The following is a 14,529-nucleotide window of genomic DNA, read 5'->3' as shown; positions in this document are numbered from 1 at the left end:
CTTTTCACTAATCTCCGCCCTTTACTAATCTGTTCGCGACCAGGCCCAGTCCCGTTGCAGGGTTTCAACCTGAAAAGAGTGGTTACAGCGATGCAGCGGCGAAGATACGCAACCCAGGCCATAGAGACCTTGAGTGGAAAATCATTGTACCAGGACGCATGTGTAAGCTTTAAAGTATGACATTGCAGGCAACATTGCAGGCAGCCTCCCAATAATAGCTGGTATAGATCATCAACGTTGTTGGAAGGAAACAAAACATCAATAATGTAGATCGAGTACATGTAATCATCGTCAGTCATAGTCATGATCGTTCGTAGGTATTCTTCATATCGCCATTCGGCAGGGATGGCCGCGTCAAAGCTTCGTCAATTGTAGCTGAGCTTCCCCGGGTCTGCTGGGCCCCTCATTACTACAGGAACATTTTAGCGATGTTCATGAGTCCATTAAGGTTGTCACTCATGCCACTCTCGCCGACCCTTCTAGCACCGGAGGAGTGACCACTCAGACTATGCGGTAGGCGGATACCGATCATGGCTAGTAGTTTCTGCAGTACACCACTCGTGAGCAGAGGGATGATGACCATGAACAAGACCTTTGCAGGGTGACGGCGCGCATAGTTGTAGATGTCGCGGAAGAGGCGCTTGATATAGTGGATTACGCGCTGGATAAACCCAGCTCGAGGCCGTGCGCGTCTCGAAGATGACGAGGACAGCACCGATGGGCTTGAACGACCAGCACGACTGTAGCCACCTAGGCTGAAAATTGATGGCGCTGAATGGCGAGAGTGCGAAGTCGAATAGACAGATAGACGGGACGGGGAGCGTCGGCGAACATGACGAGAAGACGAAGTCGTCGACCTTCCATCAAACCAGCCCATTTTTGCCAATCAATGTTGGGACGGCCTGAAATTCCTCAGGGTAAAGAATCGAGCTTTAAGCCAGAGTTGCCTGGAGCAAGGCAGAGGTAGCTGCTGAGTTATGGACCCAGATTGAGAATGCAATATTTGCCCCTCAGGCGTCTTTCTGTGCGCGATTCAGATGGATCGAAAGTGGATACGCAGTCAATTGATGCAGATGCACGAAATTTCAGTTCTAGGCCCAGCGCAGAAGATGTCTCCACTACTGGAATTAGGGTGATGTCCTGCCGAGATCTCTGTATAGATCAGAAGTCCTGGCAAAGTCACCGTAAACAATGATCAGCGGCCTAGTATTTCATGCAATTGAGTGATCACAGCAAGCAAAGGCTGGAGACCACACGGGGGAGTTGCAAACTGATTCCATTTTTGAGCACAAAAGAACCGGCAGCCAAAAGGAGCTGCGTGCACCAACTAGACTTACATGCGTTAGTAGAAAGCTGACGGGTGGCTGGTAATGAGCAGGATGATCCTCATTGGTGGTTGTTCCTCAGGAGGTGTTGCACGCAGATGAACATTGTGTCCTTATTTTCAAGGCACCCAAATCCAAGGCATCAGCTACCGACGTCATCGGCTTGAATGGAGCCAGCACATGGAAGGCTTGCATTTCTCAGGCTCGCTACGTTGCTGTGCATTTAGAAATCCTCAAATTCGACCTCACGGTTAGTTCATTTCAAACACGAATAGAACCATCCCCTCCACCGCACGACTTCAGGATCTTCTCACCGAAGGCTTAACAGTCAATATGCCTAGTAAGACCATCAACCCCTAGTCATACCTTGAGGGGATAATCAAAGACTGACAAACAAGAATCAGGGCGACCGGATTACTGTAATACTCCCCTTCTTCCCAGCGACTAAATCGATCGGAACTGCGCTCATAAGGCTACAGATAAAATTCTGGGTGTCTCCACTGACGCCACTCAACAACAAATCCGAACTGCATACAAACGGTGCGCGAAGGCCAAGCTTGGATCGTATCGTCGAGGCGTTCAATAACACTCAATAATCTGCAGAGAATCTTTGAAATCCCATCCCGATAGAGTACCTGCTGATTCACCAGAGCGACCCGCCCGAACTCGGAGATTCCAAGAGATCAATGATGCTTATTATACTCTTTCTGACCAGACACGTCGGCGAGAATATGACGCCCTAAGAGCCGCAGAAGCATACGAAGAGCCAGCAGAGGAAGTGCCTCGGGGTGGTGGCGGCGGCTTCCCATGGTCTGCCTTTGGATTTGGCACCACCACAGATAGCGAGCAACGAGCCTCTGAGCAATTTGGGTCCGTCTTCGAGGAGATGTTGCGGGAAGAAGGACTTGCCGAGGATACCAATGCCGATGGCCAACGTCGCACCAGGCCTACATCACGCTTTTGGTCTGTTGTGGGCGGTATCAGCGGTGGTGCTTTAGGATTCATTGTGGCCAATACTCCGGGTGCTTTGGCTGGTGCCGTTGCAGGGAATCGCCTTGGTGCTGTCCGAGACGCAAAAGGCAAGAGTGTCTACGAGGTTTTCCTCGAACTTCCGCAGTCTGAAAGAGCCCGACTACTTAGTGAATTGGCAGCGAAGGTCTTCCAAAGTACTCTGGGTCGCTAGGCGATTTGCGCCATACTAGCTAGTTTTATGTGGTGTGTTCGGTTCGCTGGGGAGTTTATATGGCTTCGTTCTTGGAGTATTTGGCGGATTTGGGAATCGACTTAAACGCACACTATGATTAACGCTAATATGTAGTATCTGCCATTAGTCCCTTGACAAATCTCATTTTGCATAAGTCTACAGAAGACACTCCTAGTCTACCGCACTATCTATTTTCACGCTCAGTCACGAGGACCGCCACAGAAAAGCGAGGCATTTGGCGGTGATCCCCAAGCCGTGTAGTTTCATTTTTCCCTACTTTTGGGGTTTCGAGGTTGGTATTATTCATGACATGCGATCTACTTCCAGGTTGTTTATCTTCTGTAATTGGCCGATCAGTAATACAAGCCATATGGAATGTACCTCGAAGAAAGTGGTGGGATGAAGAACTCCTCCTACTTTCTGTACTACTAATCTGGTTATCGATAAGGAGACCCAGACCCACAAATGTATCCTCCAGCGAAGGAGTGCCGGGGCCCCTGTGACTTTGACCGCTTCGAGCTTGTTTGCCTTGGTGCCTGAACCAATAAGCACTGAGGTGGGCTTGCAGCTCGGCGGGTGTCGGAATTAGGTCGGCGGGTGTCGAAATCAGTATGAATTAATTACAACATGTATGACACCTGTTTTAGCTTTCAGATGCCACTATCACCACCACCACCACTACTACTATACTAATTTTTTACCCTCTCCGACCGCGAACACCAACCACTAAAGGTTTGATTTTGAATAGCATTTAATTCAAATTGACCCCCCTACTATCTATAAATTTATACCCATTATATACATAATAATAAGGATAATTACTAAGTTATTTTAATATTATGCATATGCAGAGTGTAAGTAAAGGGAAGAGAATATAGGTAGGTAAGGTTAAATAAGTATGAATATACTCTGTATATATATATATTCATTCTACTATAGTAAGTATACTACAGAGTATACACACAATAAATTAAAATACTATATAAAGAAATTAGTTAAATAAAGTAGAATTTACTAATTATCCTTAATATTATGCATATAATGGGCATAAATTCATAGATAGTAGGGGGTCAATTTGAATTAAATGCTATTCAAAATCAAACCTTTAGTGGTTGGTGTTCGCGGTCGGAGAGGGTTAAAAATTAGTATAGTAGTAGTGGTGGTGGTGGTGATAGTGGCATCTGAAAGCTAAAACAGGTGTCATACATGTTGTAATTAATTTATGCTGATTTCGACACCCGCTGAGCTGTTGTCCGTCTAGACCCCGCTAGCCCCTCTTCTCACCGCATGCGGATAGGCCACGTTCCTGAGCTTTACAAGAGAGGTACTTATTGATATTTAATAGTTCTTTGACCCGCAGTCTGGTTATCCTCTGCGAATCTTGGCTGCCTTTGATCCCTAGCTCTCCTTTGCACAGATATCGTACCCTCAATTTCATTGATTAGATTCAACAATATCACTTTGAGAAGCAAACCTCATCATGGCTACCGAAGCTGCTAGTATTTACCCGGCTCTCCAGGACCGCCCTATTAAAAACACAATCTGTCTGTTCGATGTTGATGAGACGCTGACACCTGCGAGACGGGTACGTTAATTTACCAGTGAAGATTCTTAATGTCGAGTCCATGAGCTGATGGTCACCAATTCTTTGCCTACCAGGCCGTTACCCCCGAGATGCTCATGCTTCTTTCGCAATTGCGCCACAAGTGTGCCATTGGATACGTCAGTTAACCCGTTCACTGGATCTCGACGTCCAATCTCACCCTCTGCAGGTCGGTGGTTCCAACCTTGCCAAGCAACAAGAACAACTTGGAACGGCCGCGACGGACGTGACCTCCCTTTTTGATTTCTGCTTCCCGGAGAATGGTTTGATGGCTTTTCGTCTGGGCAAGCCTCTTGCCAGCACCAGCTTCATTGAGTGGATCGGCGAGGAGAAATATCAGAAGCTGGTGAACTTTATCCTCAGATACTTTGCGGACTTGCAGTTGCCCAAGAAGCGTGGTACCTTCATTGAGTTCCGCAATGGAATGATCAATGTAAGTCCGATTGGCAGAAACGCAAGTGTTGAAGAGAGAAACGAGTTCGAAGCGTATGTATACGAACCTGGGCTCAGCCAGCCATTGCAAAGACGGCAATGGATCTGTGGATACCAGCCAGCTAACCATTACGGCAGATATGACAAAGAACACCACATCAGAACAGATATGGTCAACGCGCTGAAGAAGGAGTTTCCTGATTATGGCCTCACGTAAGTGATTCATAATGACAATAGTAAAACGCCGCGTTCCAGAACAATAATAACAATCAATCTGCAGCTACTCTATCGGTGGCCAGATTTCTTTTGACGTCTTCCCTACTGGTTGGGACAAGACCTATTGCCTGCGGCACGTTGAAGCCGAGAAAGAAGTTACTGGGGTTGAGTACACGACAATCCACTTCTTTGGAGATAAATGCTTTCCTGGAGGTAATGACTACGAGATCTACTCAGACCCGCGGACGATAGGTCATTCCGTACATGGTCCTGAGGATACCATGAAGCAGCTTAAGGAATTGTTCCAGCTATGAAGCATGCTATTTCTTTTTCATCTTTCGTGGCTGCCTTGGGGCACATTCGAATGAGACATACAGCGATATCCTTCCCACTGTTTGTGACATAACTGAAGATTTAATAATGATACATAGACAAACTCTTGCAAATGTAATTCAATCGTGCCTTCTATACAATCATACTTCTCCAATGAGAAAGCTGGAAATCACATGCATCCCAAAATGCACTAGTGCTGCGATAATTAGTTAATTATAGTTACTATGTGTTAGTCATCGGCAATGCCCGCATTCCGGTTTACTGCGAGTACTCCGTAAGAGGCGGCCGACAGTCACTTATCCGACTACGGATAGAAGTTGCTGTTTTATACCTCTGCTCCTACATCTCTCCTCGATGAGTTGTCATTGCGCTGATATAATCTGAGGATGGCGCCGCAGAAATCTGTCACAGAAGTCCCGCGCTCACTTCTCCCTCGTCTGACCTGGAACGGCTCGTCTACCCGGATAACGGTCGCTCCACCCCAAGGCAACCCTCTCTCGACTTTGCGACCTCAACCCCAGCAGCGCATACAAAATCTGAGTCGTGTTTGTCCACAGCATCGTTCTCCGTCCCTTTATCCGCATCAAGCCCGCTTTTTCTCCGCGGCGTCTCGGGATCTTAGCCCGACAACACTGGTTGCAAGATGCCCGTCTACATCATCGAGGGCCCCGAAAAATCGTCCAGCTCTCGAGGACCTCAACAATCCTATCAGGTATAACGGGGTATATGTGGCCACTTTCAAGCCAGCGCGGCGCGCCTTTCACGCTTCGGCTTCTCTGCAGCGGGAGCATCACTTCGACACATTGAGATTCGTCCAACGGCTTAAGGATGAAGGATTCAGTGAAGAGCAAGCCGTCGCAATGATGAGGGTCCTGAACGATGTCATCCAAGAATCAATACAGCACTTGACGCGGACAATGGTTCTTCGGGAAGGTTGGTCAACTCCTTGTTTTCCGCAACTGGCCATGCCTTAGGGTCAGGTCCATTTGGAGCTTTGCCAGTCATCATACCCTCTTTGTTGCTCCTCTATTCTCAGGCGCTGACGACACATTTCCAGATACTGAACGCTCAGCATATACACAGAAAGTCGATTTTGCTAAACTCCGCTCAGAGCTGCTAAATGCCGATTCGACCGAAGCGCAGCTGACTAGATCATCCCACGAAAAGATTGCTGCGGATCTTGCGAAACTCAACTCGCGACTGCGGGACGAGATTGGACGAACTCAAGCCTCTGTTCGCCTTGATTTGAACCTTGAAAAAGGACGTATCCGAGAAGAAGCGAACGGCCAAGAGATGCGCATCAAGGAGACTGAAACACGCATCGAGCAAGAAGTTGCAGGGCTGCGAGAGCGCGTTGAGGCTGTGAAGTTCTCAACCTTACAATGGCTTATGTATGGCTCCTTTGCTACATTCGCTCAAACCTGGCTAACATATTTACCTTTCAGGGGTGTCTGCACCGGTACAGCCGCTCTCATTCTCGGTGCCTGGCGTCTTTTCATGTGATTCATCGGCGCTTGAGTCCGACTCGATGTCGACTTTTTCAGCACTCCAATCTTACTGTTCAGTTGTAACAATCCCTGTACATAATACTCCGCTCGCCTCGTCTTTTTGCTCAAATAGAACAAACTGAGAAGAAGGAAGGTCCGTTTGCATTTGTGGAGAGTGATGGCGATCGATTTGGTTCTCAAAGGATACTTTGTATAATTCTAAAGCGTTGTTCCGAGCGAGTCGTGGAATTGACATTGACAACACAGATTTACCGCTTGTAAGGATCTTACAAATAGTAAGGACATTTCGATTGCATAGACAGTCACATTACAACGGTATTCGCCGACAGATGTAGGTTCTATCTGAACCGGAATGCTGTCCAGGAGATGTGTTGTGCCGGTCTTTCTCAAAATGGCAGGTCGATTGTCTAGTGCGTGACATGACTTCCATTCTATCCCACATGGCTTATCAACTCTTCCAATAACATTAACTACTAAATAGTACATCAGATAGTCGTCGCACTCCTTGCACGCTAGTATTGATATTCATTGCCTCTGGCTAGTGATATCATGATATGATAATAATGTATCCCCTGCAACGCTCATTCTGGAGTAACAACAACGCTACTGAGCGGGGAAGAGGAGACGCCAGTCCTCTGCATGCTGCCGACGGGCTCCTGTATAGCTCCGTCACATTGATAGACCCAGCCATGGCGCGATCCGGAATGGAGCAGGGATATGCATCTAGTCGCGGCTTCCTTTTAAGATGTTCCATGTCCCAGTCACAGGTGCTTGTGCTTGTGCTGCTTGTTTCGGCGCTATTTCTCTGCTGTTGCTTTGCAATGAATGTTGCCAACTTTCGGCGATCCGGAAAGACATCCAAGGTCGAGGCGAAAGAACTTTCGCTGGATGATATTACAATATACAAAGAGTCAAGATTGGATACTTGTTCAGAATCAAAACGTTCTGTGTCATTGGATTGCAATAGAAATCAAGAAGACGTCGTCCGGAACTGCCCCTGCCAGATAAAGATCGTCTGCATGGCGCTGTCACTCATGCTTTGTGCTGCCCTCATATGGCTCGGATACCTGCCTTTGGAGTGTTTATCTGGTATTGCAACCCGTCAGGTTTCAGCTTCTACCTCCAATACGACAGATGTGTTGGAGGTCTTTCAAGTGTACCAACCTGTTTCGACCACTGGAGGCGCAGATTCCGCATGCGATGATGAGATACTTCTTATGGATCATGTGTTTGCCTATAGCTACGGCAAACCTTTCGTAGGTCAGTGGATATCCTCGCGGATTGGTGGCTCTGATATTGATTCCAGTAACAAGGAGATTACAATCCACCCAAATGTGACTTCGACACGGTTCGAATCAACCTCACTGTGACCTCTAGAGGTCGACAATATGATCGATTAGCGATCATGTACCTTGGGGATGCAGAGGTATTCCGTACATCGACAGCTGAACCAACTACGAATGGGATTGTCTGGACATACATTAAGGAGATGTCTCAGTACAATGCACTGTGGAAAGAACCACAAAAGCTAATCTTTGATCTGGGTAATCTGATATCCGATGTCTACACAGGCAGTTTCAATGCAACACTTATTGCCGTCTTCGCCCAACGGGGCACTACTATTAGAACAGCGGACATGATTCTGCCGATATCAGCGCGCAAATCAGCCTCTAATGCATCGAGTGCCTTGATTGTGCCTTCAGACAATGTAGAGATAGCCTATCGATTGCCCTCCAACACTGCCCGTGCTATTGTGTCGATTTCTGCATGCGGACAGTCCACAGAGGAGTTCTGGTGGTCTAATGTGTTCTCGCCCGACACAGAATCATTCGTCAGCACGGTTGGCGAACTCTACGGGTATTCCCCCTTTCGTGAAATTCAGCTCTATATCGACGGTCTGCTTGCTGGGGTTATCTGGCCATTTCCAATTATCTTCACAGGGGGAGTCTCGCCCGGCTTCTGGCGTCCAATAGTTGGAATTGATGCTTTTGACCTGCGACAGCCCGAGATAGACATCTCACCATTTCTTCCTCTTCTGACTGATGGGCGAGGACATTCTTTTGAAATAAAGATCGTGGGCTTGGAAATTCAAGCGAACGGAACTGCCAGACTTTCTGATTCTGTCGGCTCTTACTGGGTGGTCACGGGAAACATCTTTTTGTACCTCGAGGAGGATGCATCGTATTCAAGAACTGATCGATCGAAGAAGGTGCCTCAAATAACCGCGCCGACACCACAGTTCACAATTACACGACTTCTCACCAAAGATAAGACAGGCGTTAACGATACACTCTCGTACTCTGTTGTTGCTGAAAGGACTCTCAGTATCACCTCAACCCAATTCACCTGGCATCAGTCCTTGAAGTACTCCAATTCGGGTCTGCTAAGCCGGCAAGGATTGAGCCAAGCGAATCACCAACTCACATCCGGGAAGATATCAGCTGCAGAAATTGGAGTCAACGGATCTACTGATGATCTGACCTTCGAATATCCTTTATTTGTCAACACAACTTATGGTATCGCTGACACTGAGCTCACCATAAACGCCCATATGGATAGAGGTCTTGACATAGCGGCGACAGGGGTTACTGGTATCTCTACCTACACCTTAACTTCGGGCCCGTCGAGATTGCACACTAGACAATGGGGCAGCGCATTCTACCGTTCAGTCACAGGTGGCGGGTCGACATCTGCTGGAGATACAACTGATGTTTTCGAGAGCATCGCTGAACAATCGTATCACAGAACCGTCCGTGCTATCAATGGAAGTGTTGTCACAGATACAGATGTCCGATCACAGACTGCTTCACTTCAAGCAATTCAGGATGTTCTGTTATCACCAGGCAGAGACAGCGTGAGAAGCATTATTGGAAGAGGGCCTGGAGGCAAGAAGTAATACTCAATGTGAAGCTACTCAGAGAGCAGGTAGACCTAGATGCAATATCCCACTTCCAAGCACTGATGGAGCTGAATCAAACATTACTTTCCTACATATCGTTGGTACTCAATTGAGTTTAGAGCCATACTTTACCAACAGAAAAGTGAGTTTTGCCACTATCTCCACAGCCATGAAACCTCTTTATCAATATCACGTGATTTCTATGATAAGATTGCCTTATCGCCATTCATCTTCCTGCTTCATACTTGATGCATTGTGGCGGTTTGTACAGACGGAAACAGTCTCAGGATGGCTGTGGTGACGGAAGAAGTTTGCTATTCGGGTGCGCCAACTACCCTTTCTCTAATGGGATCTGCTGCTTGATTGCTGATTGTTTACAACATGCAGGTAGAGTGCCTGATAGCTTAGCCACTGCTTTTGCGCAAAGCGGGCGACTTGCGCAAAGTGGGCAACTCGAGAGCGATGGTCCTCCCAGCAAGCGTCGCAAACTGACATCAGCACCCCAGAGTCTTCGAGACGTGAACGGCGCATCAGAAAATGGAGTCCCCAATGGATATATTGCTTTGGCGCGCTTTGACCTAAACCTGGTATGTAGACTAGCACAATGATTGACCATATACCGTACCGTGAGAGCGTGACTGACTTGACCAATCTCTATCAGAAATTCGCCCACGCAAACCCTCTTTCGGAGAAACACGTCGATGATCCTTTGACGCCATTACCCCGGCTTCCTGTCGTCCTTCAGAGTGCTGGAAACTCCCGACATTTGGCCAGTTGGACTCACGAGTCGACCTCGTACGACTGTTTCGAGCTAGAGATAGCTACACTGGCGGAGCGAGAGACCGTGTACAAAGAGTCTTCGACTAGTCCTCAATTATTAGAGTTTGGAAAACACCTCGAGTCCGCTCATCGCCTTGTTTGCGCCGATCGATACCACAAGAAGGCTCCGATCGCATGTTATCAATGTACTCTCCATTGTTCAACAGATAGGAAGTCATTTCGGCTTGAGACGCTTATTCTATGGAAAGATTCTTTGAATATTATCGATGAAAAGCTGCTAAATGCCAGGGCACTTGATACGTTTGCGAAATATGTGCTACAGCGTGATGCCGAGGTGTACAACAAGGCGCGCAATATGGGTTTTGCGCCAGCAGCCATTTGGTCGCCCCGAGATTTCTACGATAATGTCCATGTTCCCCAAGACACACCCGAGTCATCTGCAGAAATCAAGTCCAACTTGATACATTGTCGGCTTTATCCATTCCAGAGGAGAGCAGTACGATGGTTACTCGAAAGGGAAGGTGTGAAGCTTCAGGAGAATGGACACGTGTTTCCTCTGGAGGACAAATCGGCGAGTGAACTGCCCACGTCATTCGAGAAACGTACAGACGCTGAGGGGAAAACGTACTATGTTAGCCCTTTGTTCGTGACTGTCACATCCGATCTTTCCAATTGGTACGCACCGGCGGACTATCTCAAGGGCGGTATTCTTGCTGAAGAGATGGGACTGGGCAAGACTGTGGAAATGATTAGTCTGATGTGCCTCCATCGTCGGTCCTTGCAACCTGATATGGACTTGGAAATCGGTGGAATGAGACAATCCGGTGCAACATTGATCATCACACCTCCTGCTATTCTCCAGCAATGGATGCAGGAAATTCAGCTGCATGCACCGGCTCTTCACGTTCTTCACTATACAGGTATAAATCGCCATCAGAAGCTTTCAGACCGCGAACTTCTTGAACTACTTGCCGACCAGGATGTCGTTCTCACCACATATGATGTCCTTGCACGGGAGATTCATTATTCCGGTGATGCTCCAAAACGTAATTTGCGGCATGAGAAAAGATTTCAGCCACGAAAATCGCCTCTTGTTAAAATATCATGGTGGCGAGTCTGTCTTGACGAAGCTCAAATGATCGAGAGCGGCGTGAGCAATGCAGCAAAGGTCGCACGTCTGATACCTCGCCAGAATGCGTGGGCTGTTACCGGTACACCTCTTCGGAAAGATATCTCTGACCTTCTTGGCCTTTTGCTTTTCCTTCACTATGAACCGTTCTGTGGGTTCGTGTGGAATAGACTCTGTCGATCGTTTCACTCTGTGCTATCCGGCATTGTCAGTCGAGTCGCTCTTCGGCACAGCAAGGACCATGTTCGCAGTGAGCTTGATCTGCCGTCCCAAAAGAGATTTGTGATCACTATTCCTTTCACAGCGGTCGAAGAACAGCATTACGCACAATTATTTGAGCAAATGGCCGAAGATTGCGGCCTAGATATGTCCGGTGCGCCACTTAAAGACGATTGGAATCCAGAGGACCAAGCCGTTGTAGAGAAGATGCGGAGTTGGCTAATGAGACTGCGTCAAGCATGTCTCTATCCGGCTGGAAGTGGCCGCCGTGTCTTAGGTTTCGGTGGCGGCCCGCTACGTTCTGTTGCCGAGGTTCTTGAGATAATGATCGATCAAAATGATGCTCTTGTCCATGCAGAAGAGCGCGCTCTCGTCCAGTCTCAGCTTCGACGGGGGCAGCTCCTGGAAAATGCCTTGCGTCGTCAACAAGCACTTGAACTTTGGACCAAGTCATATGAACGGTCCAGTGCACTGGTCAAGGAATGTCGCATCCGGCTACAGTTAGAGCGTGATAAAAGTCGAGCCACGGCCGACGGCGTAAGCCAAGGCGGAGCGACAGATGATCCAGTGAGCGATAATGAAGTTGATGAGGCGGACAAGAATACTCGTGTTAGTGCGTACCGTCAGAGGCTGCGCGCTGCCCTTGAGATTCAGCATGTCTCAATATTCTTCATCGGAAATGTGTTCTACCAGATCAGGACAGATCCGAAGCTTACTGAACCGGACTCGGAGGAGTTCAAGCGCCTTGAGAAACGCGAAACTGAGTCTTATGAAGAGGCCAAGCTGATTCGGATGGAGATACTATCCGATGTTTCTCGTAAAGTTGCTCGCTATATGAAAGTGATCAGAGAGAAATCGGAAAGGAAGCAGTTCGTGGTTATCCCGAAAATGAAGCCACAGCTTTACAGCAAAGGACTAGAGGCCCGCCGCATATTCGACAGATACGAGGAGTTCTGTGAAGTGATGAATAAACACGCTGTTCAGTACAATGAATGGCGCGATATCATGGTCAAGTTACTCTCGCAGTCGCTCATTGACCAGGAGGATGAATCAGAGCTCGAAGGAAACGAGTACGAAAGGTCAACAAAGCATCAAGACGAGATGTATGTTTATATGGAAGCTCTGCGTGCCATGTTTGCGGACCGTCACGATGCTCTCACTGGTCAGCAGAATGTCCTCATTGCTCACGAAGTGAAAGGCGGCATTATTCAAGCTCAGCAAGGCGAGGGGCCGTCTCCGGCGCTATTTCTTTCGGTGATGAACACCCGTAGTGCGCTGAAACCCGCGCCTGCGCTTGGTTCTCTTCGTGGCATCATCAGCGAGCTTCGCAGTCTTGCGACCTCTCTCGAATGGCAAGGAAGTGGGGGAAGCTCTCGCGCTCTTGCCGAGTTGGAACTTGTCAACTCAGTCCTCCAACACGCTGCCAAGATGGCTGCGGAGCAGAACAAAGTGTCATCGAATCTGGAGAGAGAAGTGGAGATGTTCCGGGACACTATGAATAACCGCCTCGAGTACTACCGTCAGCTGCAACAAATATCCGATATGGTTGCTCCTTATGACGAGGAAAGTGTCGGTAAACCGTTGGATGAAGATCTATATGCGGCAAAGCTCAAGCAAGAGAACGATATAGATGCAAAGATATCCACCCTAAGGTCGAAACATCGTTATCTTCTACATCTGAGAGACGACTCAGGGGTTGATAATGCATCGAGAATATGTGTTATATGTCAGTCCAGCTTTGAAATCGGTAAGTACATGTGCTCTATTTTCCTACGCTGAGACTTCGTTTTGCTTACATTCATAGGGGTCTTGACCGTTTGTGGTCATAAATACTGCAAGGATTGTCTGCGAATATGGTGGAATCAACATCGCACCTGTCCTACCTGTAAAAAAAGACTCAAGGTCAACGATTTTCACCAAATAACCTATAAACCCGAAGAGTTCGTGGTGCAGGAAGAGAAGACACCCAAACTTGAATCGGGTCGTTCATCGAACAGCTTCATTTACGCTGACATCAGCTCGGGGACGCTCAAAGAGATTAAGAACATCGATCTTGAGGCCTCCTTTGGCACCAAGATCGACACTCTGGCCCGTCATATTCTTTGGCTACGCGAGCATGACCCGGGTGCGAAATCCATTATATTCTCTCAATATAAGACCTTTCTTGAGGTGTTGGGGACTGCTTTTTCCCGATTTAAGATTGGCTACAGTAGCATCGACAATGCAGATGGTATAGAGAGGTTCAAGAGCGACCCAGCGGTATGTCTCCCCAAAGCCCACTGTTACTGTTTCTTTACTGATAATTGCCCTGCAGGTCGAATGCTTCTTTCTACATGCTAAAGCTCAGTCGTCCGGTCTTAACTTGGTCAACGCTACTCATGTTTTTCTGTGCGAACCACTTGTGAACACTGCGATTGAGCTCCAGGCCATCGCCCGTGTGCATCGAATCGGTCAGCACCGGCCTACTACCGTCTGGATGTATCTCGTATCTGATACCGTTGAGCAATCGATCTACGAGTTATCAGTCTCTCGCCGCCTAGCTCATATTGTCCAGAAGGAGAAAGTGAAAGAGGCACTGGACGACCCAGGAGCCGTTTTCAAAAATCTGACTGAAACAGCCATTGATTCGGCAAACTCCTTGGAAGTACAAGATGCGACACTGGCAAAGCTGATGACAAAAGGAACAGCGGGGGGAGAGCTCGTGAAGAAGGACGATTTATGGCAATGCCTTTTCGGCAATGCCACCCAAAAGTTGGACTTGAGGGCAGATGGGGAGGTGGCGAGGTTCCTGCGAGGTGATGCAGCAGAGAAAAGAAGGACCGCTGCTTCTTCATGATTCTACGATATATTATATAATGACTGATGAGTTATCCTATATGAC

General features: G+C 47.9%; 6 protein-coding genes across 6 annotated transcripts, besides 2 other annotated features; 5 read left to right on the top strand and 1 right to left on the bottom strand.

Moving 5' to 3' along the window:
* Positions 1-409: 409 nt before the first annotated feature.
* Positions 410-877, bottom strand: NFIA_052250 (uncharacterized protein; the record flags this gene model as incomplete). The annotated part of the gene is made up of 1 exon (XM_001257776.1): positions 410-877. One exon carries the CDS (start codon positions 875-877, stop codon positions 410-412), a length of 468 nt encoding a protein of 155 aa, XP_001257777.1.
* A 781-nt stretch (positions 878-1,658) lies between these two features.
* On the top strand, positions 1,659-2,508 carry NFIA_052240 (putative DnaJ chaperone (Caj1); the record flags this gene model as incomplete). Its single annotated transcript, XM_001257775.1, has 2 exons — positions 1,659-1,665; positions 1,976-2,508. 2 exons carry the CDS (start codon positions 1,659-1,661, stop codon positions 2,506-2,508), a joined length of 540 nt encoding a protein of 179 aa, XP_001257776.1.
* A 678-nt stretch (positions 2,509-3,186) lies between these two features.
* Positions 3,187-3,216: a microsatellite.
* Positions 3,217-3,677: 461 nt separating this feature from the next.
* Positions 3,678-3,707: a microsatellite.
* A 302-nt stretch (positions 3,708-4,009) lies between these two features.
* sec53 (phosphomannomutase SEC53) lies at positions 4,010-5,094 on the top strand (the record flags this gene model as incomplete). Its single annotated transcript, XM_001257774.1, has 5 exons — positions 4,010-4,114; positions 4,189-4,251; positions 4,302-4,618; positions 4,703-4,777; positions 4,845-5,094. The coding sequence occupies 5 exons, from the start codon at positions 4,010-4,012 to the stop codon at positions 5,092-5,094; spliced, it is 810 nt and encodes a 269-aa protein (XP_001257775.1).
* Positions 5,095-5,499: 405 nt separating this feature from the next.
* Positions 5,500-6,616, top strand: NFIA_052220 (CCDC90 family protein; the record flags this gene model as incomplete). Its single annotated transcript, XM_001257773.1, has 3 exons — positions 5,500-6,046; positions 6,171-6,504; positions 6,559-6,616. 3 exons carry the CDS (start codon positions 5,500-5,502, stop codon positions 6,614-6,616), a joined length of 939 nt encoding a protein of 312 aa, XP_001257774.1.
* An 826-nt stretch (positions 6,617-7,442) lies between these two features.
* NFIA_052210 (uncharacterized protein) lies at positions 7,443-9,517 on the top strand (the record flags this gene model as incomplete). Its single annotated transcript, XM_001257772.1, has 2 exons — positions 7,443-7,969; positions 7,999-9,517. 2 exons carry the CDS (start codon positions 7,443-7,445, stop codon positions 9,515-9,517), a joined length of 2,046 nt encoding a protein of 681 aa, XP_001257773.1.
* Positions 9,518-9,768: 251 nt separating this feature from the next.
* On the top strand, positions 9,769-14,484 carry NFIA_052200 (putative SNF2 family helicase/ATPase; the record flags this gene model as incomplete). Its single annotated transcript, XM_001257771.1, has 4 exons — positions 9,769-10,107; positions 10,182-13,395; positions 13,453-13,907; positions 13,963-14,484. 4 exons carry the CDS (start codon positions 9,769-9,771, stop codon positions 14,482-14,484), a joined length of 4,530 nt encoding a protein of 1,509 aa, XP_001257772.1.
* Between the last annotated feature and the right edge of the window lie 45 nt (positions 14,485-14,529).

Source organism: Aspergillus fischeri, genomic scaffold, assembly GCF_000149645.3.
Source record: "Aspergillus fischeri NRRL 181 1099437636266 genomic scaffold, whole genome shotgun sequence".
Lineage (NCBI taxonomy): Eukaryota > Fungi > Ascomycota > Eurotiomycetes > Eurotiales > Aspergillaceae > Aspergillus > Aspergillus fischeri.
This window is presented reverse-complemented; position numbering and strand designations above follow the sequence as displayed.